The sequence below is a fragment of the Bombus vancouverensis genome, chromosome 1 (genome assembly GCF_051014615.1).
Source record: "Bombus vancouverensis nearcticus chromosome 1, iyBomVanc1_principal, whole genome shotgun sequence".
Lineage (NCBI taxonomy): Eukaryota > Metazoa > Arthropoda > Insecta > Hymenoptera > Apidae > Bombus > Bombus vancouverensis.
Window position 1 is genome coordinate 21,971,657 of NC_134911.1, and position 11,935 is coordinate 21,983,591.

At 34.4% G+C, this 11,935-nt stretch overlaps 1 protein-coding gene across 1 annotated transcript in view; it reads left to right on the top strand.

Annotated features, from left to right (window-relative positions):
- The window catches only part of sls (sallimus), a 246,553-nt gene that overhangs the window by 61,485 nt on the left and 173,133 nt on the right, over positions 1-11,935 (top strand). Inside the window, exons 38-39 of the mRNA XM_076619154.1 lie at positions 11-295; positions 3,007-3,181. Of these exons, the coding sequence (XP_076475269.1) occupies positions 11-295; positions 3,007-3,181 (460 nt within the window). The remainder of the gene's footprint in view (positions 1-10; positions 296-3,006; positions 3,182-11,935) is intronic.

An 11,935-nucleotide genomic window follows, 5' to 3' on the forward strand; every position in this document is an offset into this window, starting at 1 on the left:
GATGATTCAGATCCAGCGGAGGCAAGATGGAACGAGTATTCTGAAGATTTCTTCGACGATCCCCGAGGATAAAGGGAATTACGTGGTCAAAGCGTTTAACGCGCACGGAGAGGCGAAAGCTTTCGCACGTTTGGTCGTGAGATCGTTGGGTGACTTTAGGAGAAAGGAAGAATTCGTGCAAATGGAAGAGAAATTGATCGCTCCTACGTTTAAGGAAAAGTTTGAAGACAGAAGAGTGTCAGAGGGCGTTTCTACGAAATTCGAGTGTATTGTAGTTGGGAAACCAGCTCCGAAAGTAAGTTATATACCTTTTGTTTTGAATTTTGAAATATGCAAATTATAATTATTAGGTCGAGTACGATATATACGTGAATAATTCTTGATTGTTTGGAAAAAGAATATTATTTGCCTTATTATACAATCTTCAAATAATTAACGATTATTTATGTATATCGTATTTGGATTAATAATTCCAATTTCAATCTAATAATAATTGTCAATTCTTCATATCTTATAACGCAGAACTGAAGGATTTATGATCGAACCACTTTCTCAATTGTTACAAAGTATTATAAAAGTTATTATCCATTTTTGAATTCCACTATGTTTCGTACATTCAAATACTTCTTACCAAAATTGTAGACTTTTTCAACTACAAAACCCTGAGGAATATAACAGCGAAATAGAAGATACACTGATATTTAAAAACTAGATCCTGTGTTAGGTGAAACAGTTCGCTATTAGTATCATTGTATGTATATCGTTACTATAATATCGCTTTCAGTATCATCGAAGGCCCACTTGACCATAATTTGCAAATATACGATTAACGTCGCTAACTTCCAACCGTAGAAAAAGCCATCTGTCACAAGAAAATCACAAAACAATTTTGAATAGCGTTAAATAAATATCGGACTCTCATAGTCTGAATAAAATCATAATAATCATAATTTCTATGCAAATTCATATTTCTACGAACACAATTAGAATACTAGGATCTCGACAGAAATTTCTTCCACCCATCAAATATTATAATGACAACAATATTTTACATATTTTATACAGTAGTACTACAAAACGTATTCCCACCATTGTATTTATTATAGCAACTGCACATCGCTTAAATAGGTCCAACTATATCAAATATCATATCATTAAACAATATCCTTTACGACTACATAAATTTGATAGTACAAAGATGAAATATAGAACCTGATGAAGAATCGTTTCGTTAGAAAATAAGCAACCCCCATACTGTTTCATATTTTGCAGCTTTAAATTTTCTGCAAATACATAAAATACAAAAAATCTACTGTTACTGTTAATATTTTACATATTTTATACAGTGGCTACAAAACGTATTCCCACCATTGTATTTATTATAGCAACTGCACATCGCTCAAATAGGTCCAACTATATAAAATATCATATCATTAAACAATATCCTTTACGACTACATAAATTTGATAGTACAAAGATGAAATATAGAATCTGATGAAGAATCGTTTCGTTAGAAAATAAGCAACCCCCATACTGTTTCATATTTTGCAGCTTTAAATTTTCTGCAAATACATAAAATACAAAAAATCTACTGTTACTGTTAATATTTTACATATTTTATACAGTGGCTACAAAACGTATTCCCATCATTGTATTTATTATAGCAACTGTACATCGCTCAAATAGGTCCAACTATATAAAATATCATATCATTAAACAATATCCTTTACGACTACAAAAATTTGGTAGTACAAAGATGAAATATAGAACCTGATGAAGAATCGTTTCGTTAGAAAATAAGCAACCCCCATACTGTTTCATATTTTGCAGCTTTAAATTTTATGCAAATACATAAAATACATAAAAATCTACTGTTTAAACGTAGCTAAAGCGTAGCTCTTAGCCTCAGACACCCAACTACTATATCAACAAAGAAAAATGTGTCACAACCTTCGAACCACGTGGAACTCGCATCAACGCGCTAAATGTTACGAAATGTTCACGACTACTGTTCGATGGGAGGAGACCAGGCGAATAGACGAGTGTCGAATCGCGGCGCCGCATCTTGGATCCGTTTGTCGAAGGTGTCGAGGGACGCGTAAAAGATGGGGCGCAGAGTTGGCCAGCCTGTCAGGAGGTGGCCGACCAAGAGTAATTTCGTGCCTCCGGGTTATATTTAAACGGGAACAATGTACCTGATGTGGAAATTCGCGGGTGCAGCCGCGCCGCGAGGTTCTCCGCGAAATTTTTAGTGACACTCGCGGATCAGGTATCGATATCGTTTCGTTCGTGAACTTTCCATCGGATTATTTCCGATTTGAATATTGTGAAACTATTGATTTACGATCAACGCTCTATGTATAATCGACGAGAATACGAATTACGCAGCTGCCTTTATTTCAGTATGCAGAATGATCGAAAGAATTTTGCGTGCTAGTAATAAATAGCATTTTAGTATTGATTTTATACGCGTGTACTTACAGATTGTATAATTAATAGAATTTCCTGGTACGATCCATCAGATATTGTAGGTAATCGGCACTCGGAACTGTAGAAACTGGTTCGTTCGTTCGAACACGCCGAACATTTCGTGGAATTTTCTGTGTCGTTCGTGGATTGAACATCCACAAGCAAAAGTAGTTTATATTTCGGAATTTTGTGATGCAATCGATCTCGAGTACGCGGTCTCGTTTGTAGCTTTGCAACGATGCTTCGTTTACCGTCGGACGATGAGAAAGTTCTTTTTCTTCTACGAGCTTTTTAAACTTGGCTTAAGGTTGGGACTTTTATTTACGTTAATCTTTTGCATGGAATCGCTGGTTTTATTGTGATCGATACAATTAGATCGATATTTTTCCTACATCAGACGTGTTATGGTTACGAATATACAATTATTCTTTTAATTATATAAATCCAACTTCTCTAAGGGATGAGACTTTTAAGCAACAAATCGATAGATCTCGAGAAATAAAATGTAATTAAGTGAGTTGATATGGTGACTTTCAGATTCAATGGCTATTTAACGATCGTCCTGTTCATGGCAAGGACTTCTTGGTGTCGGTCAGCGGTGATCGACAGGTGTTGACGATTCCAGAGACCGGAAGCACGCATGTTGGTACGATTTCCTGCGTGGCGGAGAACGCTGCTGGCAAGGCGATTTGCAGTGCTCGTCTAGATATTGGTAAGCAATTAAATCTGACCTTGACAATTCTTAAGCAAACGTATCCCATGTCAGGAACAAAAGAAAAGAATATGTATCATTTTATTATCCGCAACTACTATTATATCATACTACTGGTACCTATAATATTATAACACAACGTTTGCTGAACGCATCTATAACTTGCACGCTTTATTCCTCGCTTAATTTCTTCATTTTTTAAATCGACATAATGTTTTCTAGCATAACGTAGTAAATTTTTAATGGAATATAATTTTTCATTTTTTATCCATCAAATTATTATCAATCTTGGCAACCTGCTATATTTTACAATCTTCAACCATTTCACCTTTGCGCTAAATATTTTCTACGCTATCTTCCTAAATTATAATCTTGCACCTTCCCTTAAACTTTTATCACATAATTTCCTGTACTCGTTACAGTAACAACCAGACAAATAGTCGTATTTATCTTACCGTTTATGACTTTCTTACGCGTGAACATCAATGAACTCGTTCATCATTGGATACAAACTACTACATCGTTGCTCTTAACGTATTTAGTCTTGGAAAATAAAAATATTCGTCTCTCGTATGCTTTCGTCGCGGCTCGATTTTAAACGAACAGAAATTCCGCAACGTCGAACAGCGTGGAATATTCGCGGTTAATTCTAGGCGATGTCGATCTCTCGGAAACGAAGCGATTTTTATTGCCAACCGCGTTACAGTAAATTAGTTCGCGCGTAGCCAAAATATCGTCGAAACCGACAACGGTGTCACGAGTTATTAATACGCGTCTATGCAAACCGAATGGCAGCTTCATTCACCAGGTAGCCGACACACAGCTTCCACATAGAAGAACAGTATCACCGGAAAAGCGAAATGTCGCAACGAACGAACGATACGAATGGATAAAAGATTATGATACGTAGCAGCGGGATGTTGCGACAGCAACGGGTCTCTCTGAAATTCGACACCGTTCGTTCTCGTTGGTTTCCGCGAGAAAAATCACGCGACCACCCGTTTGCCAGCGTCTCGAAGTTTTGGTTGTTTCGTTGCAACGCTGAGCCCGCGCAATTTTCAGTGACCTTCGCTATGAGATATTTGTTTAAATATCATGGTCGAATATCTTTGATTTTTCTATTGACGTGTTGTTATTTCTATCAAATTGCATCTCTTGTATCGTTTTTACATAAATTTCTTATTTGCGTATTTCTAAAGTTTTCTATTGTTCTAATTTTCTATTTTTCTATTTTTGGTCCTGTTACAATTGTGCTTTTTATATAGACAAAGAGAGGGTTGTTTATCTTTTCCTATCCAATTTCGTTGATTTTACTGAATTTTTAATTTCTTCTTCTCCTTTTTATTCAATTTTCGTATTTGTTTACCTTCCCCCTGGTACGTTTTACTTTCGTCGTAATTGTAATTTTGTACTGGGAAAGGATTGCTTGCTTTTTCATCGGCTTCTATTGAATTTCCTATTTGTGCGTCCTTTTGAATTTTCCTGTTTTTGTTCCAACTTATTTTACTTTCATTTTAGCAATTTTCATAACGATAATTTCACATAAAAATGGTTTATTCGTGGTTTCCATGGATTTTTGACACTTTTTGAAAATTCTACATTTTTGTCGCCTTTACAATGAAGTTTGTTTATTTATAAATTTCTATACTGTCTTCTCCTGAATTTTCACTTATTTTCTACCGCTCTCTTCCCCCCCCCCCCCTTAAAATCTGCCCTATATTTTCCTATAAACACGATGAAATCTGCTATTTTTATTAAAAATGATAGTAGCTGGTCGTAATTTGAATCTTTTATCAACATTCATCCCGACGATAAATATCGCTTTCCGTTTTGGCGTCGAGTAAACTCTTTTTGACGGGGATATTCGTGAACAGGCGATATCCCATGATCCATTACCCCGAACTCGGCTGTAATATAGAAGGGAGGGGTCTTATTTTTAACCAGGGCGACTAAACAAACTCTTTTCTCTTCTTTCACCGACGAAAAGTCACTTTGAGTCACGACTAATATTAGGTCGGTGCACATGCCGCGCAATTAAATCTGACGTTTCTACGCCCACCTGTACACTGTATTACGATCCACGTAGAAACATTCGTCTAGTCGATCGTTCGCTTCAATACTCATTTTCTAACGTATGTTTCGCATTTTATAGAAAATATCCGTAAAACATCAGGTATTTATTAATTTTGATTGAACGATAAATTTCTTTGAATCGTGAATCATCGAACGTAAAGAAGAATAACAGTTTCAACGAGTAGTTTTATGGTGATACTGTCAATAATAGAGTGGACGTGATCTCTAGAAGTGTTTGTTTCACAGCGGTAAGCAATGGTTTCCGGTCAGATAGATCTTTCACTTTATATTTCAAACGCGATACGCTAACTAATATTAAATAAAATTGCAAGATTAAATGCTATTACATAGAAAATATATGAAAAATATTTATTATATTGTATGAATTTTTCTCTGTAATGTTAAAAAAGTATGCATTTATTTAGAATTATTTTTCTTTCTCTTGTCATATTCTTATGTCCACTGTTAGTTCAAATTCGTTTAGATATTTTTTACAAGAGCCTCAAGTTTGTTATATTGTATGAATTTTTCTGAGTAATGTTAAAAAAGTATGTATTTATTTAGAATTATTTTCCTTTCTCTTGTCATATCCTTACGCCCAGTGTTAGTTCAAATTCGTTTAGATATTTTTCACAAGCGCCTCAAGTTTGTTATATTGTATGAATTTTTCTCTGTAATGTTAAGAAAGTATGCATTTATTTAGAATTATTTTTCTTTCTCTTGTCATATTCTCATGTCCAGTGTTAATTCAAATTCGTTTAGATATTTTTTACAAGAGCCTCAAGTTAGTTATATTGTATATGAATTTTTCTGAGTAATGTTAAAAAAGTATGTATTTATTTAGAATTATTTTTCTTTCTCTTGTCATATTCTCATGTCCAGTGTTAGTTCAAATTCGTTTAGATATTTTTTACAAGAGCGTAAAGTGAAAGATCTGTCTGGTAGAAAACTTTTGCACACAACTGTAAATATAGTAAATTGGTTGTATGTATGCAGATTAGTGATGTAATACGTGTTAAATAAGACTTCTATATACGTGCGTTGCTTTTCTAGTACAGTGGTTGGTATGTCAACTGATTGTTATGATCTTTGTTGGTTTCATGCAACTACGTATATTTTTGTTTCCTCTTTTTATTGATCATTTAAGAGAAACGGTAGGTGAAATTGTACCCTTAACATTGAAAAAGCTGTACTTACAGATTAAGATCACATACGTGAAATCTAAACAGTCGACGTTACAGAATTAGTAACAACGTAACCAGCAAACTACTAATATTATACGCGTAACGTATCGAAGTTCCAAAATAAATCATTATGATTCAGTATGATTCAGGGTTATAAAGAAACCATAATCATAAATTCAACGCTATTTCAACAATGTAAATACAATAGGGAAACTATCACACTCATTGGCAAGCAACATTCTTTTTCCAATACTTTATAACAAAAAACAATAGAACGAGTGAAGAAGTCTAATTATAAAAGAACATCTCGCTTTTCACTTTCCATGATCCTGTCGACACTTTATCTTCCAGAAAATCGATTCATCAAACATTTCACTTTTCACTCTTCACCATTCGAAGACAATTCGTTTCCCTAAAAATCGGACACCAAATGAAATAAAAATTGCAAACTGAATAAAAATCATGGATTGAAACAAATAGAATGATACAAAATTACGGTAGACTTAAATCCACTATTCCATTAACAAATTAAAAAAAAAATAAAAAACACACAGAAAGATAAGGAGAAAAATATTCCTAATAACAAAAATTTCGTTTCATTTCTAAGATTCCAACTACGATAAATTAAATCTCCCCTTAAAGCTCATCGATCATTTCAATTTACCTTCGAACGTTCGATAACTAACGACACTAACTTACTATTATTAATTGGACGAGTTGGTCCATCCCCGAGGACAGGTCAGTTCCGCGATTTCCGTATTCTCGCAATCTTGTTCCGTGTGTCGCGATGGCCAGAGGAGATGCTCTCCCTCGCTCCTTCTCTCTTTCGGCCGGTGCACACACGCAGAAAGCACGTTATTTTTGTCGGCACGAATACCCGGCACGTAGCCTAGTCCAGAGTCGCTAACCCAGGGAATTCGAGCGCGTCTTCTTCGGGGAGCCTCGCTCCTACCTAGTGTCGCTCTCTTCGATTCGACCACGAAACGCCATCGACTGACCCATAAATCGACACGAAATCGATCGACGCTCTGAAACCTATATCGCAGGTAACACCAGTGATAAGTAGACTGTAGATATTTATGCAAATTCGTATTTTTGAGAGCGTAACTAAAGCACGAAGCATGATCAGATGCTTGTTTCACTTGCTAAATATTATAATCGTTAATCCATTCTCGATATTTTACATATTTTTACGTATCTACCGTTGCATACTCTGGCCCATTACGTGTATTTTCATATTTACGTGTATTTTACGAATCGTTTTGTCAATTTTTTCGTCCTCGAACCTATCACAAAGGCATAAAATTCCGCAGTCTTCTAATAAGATTTTAGTAATATAATTTAATTGATATAAATTATTCGAGGATTGTTACGTGCGAAGCGACAGTTCGATCGTTGTCTTGTGTATAGACACGCGTGTTTGAGTTTTTAATTTTTATCGAATTGAACGAAATTCATTGAATTCTAAGAAAGACGTGTTCATAGGAGCAGAAGTTAAAATATTAGTCGTCTAAAAGAGAGGAAGTTTTAATATAAATTATATTTCATACCACATTATCTGTCAGAATAAAAATATTTGATGAAAAAGGAGTAGATTAGAAAATTGATAAAATTAGACATTCCATACATCACGATCTGGCACATTCATTTTATGTCATAGTAGCAAATTGTAAATTAAATTATAGTTGGCGAGATATTGAAATATACAGATCCTGATTAGAAGAGGTTGCAGAACATTGTTTTGACACGTTGTTAACGTATTTCGTGCTTTCGATGATTCGAGTATCTACGGATAACGTGACACAAGAGACAGCTATTTGATAAAAATAAATTTCCTTCAGATGGCAGTATGATGAAACGATGGCTGAATTTATGTGCTCATAATCAAAATTTCTGACAGTAAATCGTACCTTCGAATGAAATTTCGATAGATCAGGTTGTACAGATATTGTTATTTTTCAAACTCGTATTATACGAGACCAGCCCACGTATTCGTAAATATTTTTTATTACATTAACCATTTGCACTTGTATGTCGAGTGTGACTCGACGTCAGTTTTTATCTCAGGAGCTCCCACTCTCACTCGACATTTTTTCATATCCACCTTTCTTTTGTGAAACGTGAGAAAGAAAAGCAGGATTGCATCCTGGAAATTGTTTCAAGAAATATCATACACTTAGAAATTACAAAATACAACAATAGTACGAATAAAACTGCTATTTAAGCGAATTTCTTTCTTCCTTTATTTATTTAAATTGTCTTATTTTTTAGTTAAAGTAAATTTCAAATAAAACACTTAAAAGCGTTGGCAGCTGCTGCTAACGAAATTGAAATAAAATTCCCAATGCAAAGGGTTAAAGCAATAATTTACCTTCTAAAGATATCTTACAACGTATTTTCAATATTTCGTGCAATTTCTTCTTTTTCGTAAAATTCCATCTTAGTGAAATAATTCCTACGAGAAGTACGTTATAGATCTCCAAAACTCCATTAAATTTTTCTATTCGTTCCCATCATTATTTGCAATTATCTGCAAGCCCCAGAACAACTTCCAAATGAAATTCGCTACGACACAGTTTCTCGCCGTTGTATCTATTTTAAAAGGGATCACTGTAATTCCCGATATCATTTCAAATCTCACGCTCGACTTAATAAATCCCGTGCCAATGATCGATTTACCCGGTGCTAGGTGAACGTTACTATTTTCGTCGTTGATCGTGGGCATACTGTTTTCTTAGTCGTTCGAAGGGCTTTCCAATTCATCGAAAGCAAGATACAACGTCCAAAGTTAACTTTTACGGCCTTTCAGCAAACCATAAAATTCGGAGATCGTGTAATCAACTTCCCATGAAGAGAGAAAAAAAGAAAAAGAAAGGGAAGAGGAGCTTGATTCTCTGTAAATAACAGCCGCGGTGAGGTTTTACTGGAGCCAACATCCGAACGGATGTTTCGTGATTTGCGAGTGAATTCAGGACGACTCGGGCCGAATTCTCGCGATCCAGATATGTCGGTCGGGATGAATTTTCGGTTCGAGCGTATCGTATCTTGGTTTCTCGCCAACCTACAAACTTCTTTTGATTAGCTTGAAACCTGAAGTTTATGAGATCTTCAGGTGAGGAGCGAGTTATATTGGAAACAATGAAATGGAATCCTTTGGTAGTTGTAGTTTCGTCACTGAGTCTGTTCAACCAATTAACGAATTTTTATCGACTTTCGATCGATTTAATCTGTATTAATTAATCATATGTTTCATCAAAATATATTTTCAAAATATCATATATTTGTTTATGATGATCTATGTTTGTGAAGTTTATCTAAATTTTTTTTTACGATCTCAAAATGGAGACCATATAACTAATAAATAACTTAAGAATATGAGTCACATATTAATGAAATTTACACGCACTTAACCATGGGTGTACGTATACGTAATGTTTATCAGAAGATCGCATGTATTTTGAACCACGCATAAAAGTTTATAATTAATACGAAACTTCCATCGATTGAGTATAACAACTAGAATTTAATTCAGAATTTTAAATCAGTGCTAAATATTCTCTGTTACAACGTGTAACTGCGTACAATGCCAAATATCGATAAATTTTACAATTTGCAACGAGTAAAATTCCCAGTTTGATAGACCAGAAAGTTAAGATTCAAACTAGAGTTGAAGTTTATATTAAACTCTGTTATAAAATTCAATCTATTAGGTTGTCCGAAATGTTTATTAATTTTTTTTTTGTTTTATATTATTTTATTGTATTATGCACGAAATGGATCATACCTAATTCAATAAAATAATATAAAACAGAAATTGTTGTTCGTCTATTATCACCTTATGAAACGAAAGAAACTTTCCGGACAACCTAATGCTTCTCCAAAATTTGAATCATAATCCATACGACAAATATAGTTCGATGTTACAGAGCCAAAGAATTAATCACCAAAAAATCATTCGTTTCGAAAGCAGTCGTCTTTTAACAGAAATTGTTAGAGAAGAAGAGTTTTCGTTCTATTATTTTTCGTGACTCTCGTGGAACGTACAATTCGTTTAAAATTCCTTGAAGCTCCTCCTGTTTATTTAGCAGTTAAACCTCTGTTCTGTCGTTCGAAACAAAGAAAGGTGCGAAATTTCTAAAATAACGTAGAATACGGTTTAGTTCGTCTCGATCTCGCGGCAAGATTAATTCCCTTTTTCATTGTTTAACGACATCGGTGGTCCTCGAGTTCCGTTTCCGGTTGCTTTCGAGAGTCGAGCAAACGCGGAATTCCTGCAAAACGGTTACGCCATTCTCGCGGATTCCAATTCCGGATACGATGATCCGATTCTAGCGTGGCATCGATTTAACTGGCCAGCTATTAATACATTCGTGATTCAAGGGAACAGATCGATGTTGATCGACGATCAAACTCTTGATTTCTGACCAATAGTCTGCGGAATCTCATGCACCTACGAGAAATTTCAAGATACAAAAATGCACAGTATACGCGTAATACGAAGAAACATACGAAACACTTATCCTTTGTAATGTTTCACAGATAAAGTATTTTTCTGCCTAAGTGCTATTTTGTAAATTATATTTATAAAAATACGAATTTCCGAGAATGTGTACCGTCTGGCGATGCTCTAGCAGGAGGAAACAACGTTGCAAAGTCTATAGAGATTCAATGTTTGTTCGGTATTTATTTATTTATTTATTATAGATGCTAATTAATATTTCACAAATTAATATCATATTTTTGACTGTTGAAGAGTTCGAAGAGTTCGCGAAGGATAGATCGATGCGAGTCGATCGTCAAAGTATAATAGTTCGATAAGACAACGAGATTGAACGGTTTAGAAAAATGGCAGATTTTTTTTGAATTATATAAAATTATTATTTCGTAGTTTAGATTATTCCTTTTCGCTATAAAATTCGGAGGATTTAGTAGAGTAGACTATTTGTCGCGAATTTTGTTTTTGTTTACCTACTACGAGTATTTTGCGTACGATTTATTTTTATTAAAGGTGTGCTCCATTTTGTCGAGTGAAATTATATTTGGTATGCGTGCCTTCCTTCGATGCCAAGTTATCCGGAGTTTAGTGTGATGAGAGAATGTGAATGAAATTCGGGGCATCTTTCAGTGACACTTGCCGTATATCTCAAACTTCTTCATGCTTTGTGTTCACTTTGTGCCTAAATTATTTTCACCTGATTTCCTATACAACGACAATGTAGGAGTTCAAAGTCATATTTCTTTTAAGAACAGAAGGTATTTTTCCTTGTTCAATCGAAATTAAAATTGCCAATGGTAATAGACTCATTTACAAATATATTATGCGTTACTTTTTTACAAACACATTTATATTTGCTCGTATTTACAGTTATATCATAATGATAATTATAATATCAATATAAAATAATGTACGTATAATAGTTGTTTGACAATTGTTGTATATCACGGATAATAATATCACTTTCCAAGTCAACTTAGCAAACAAAGTTGCAATAAGCTT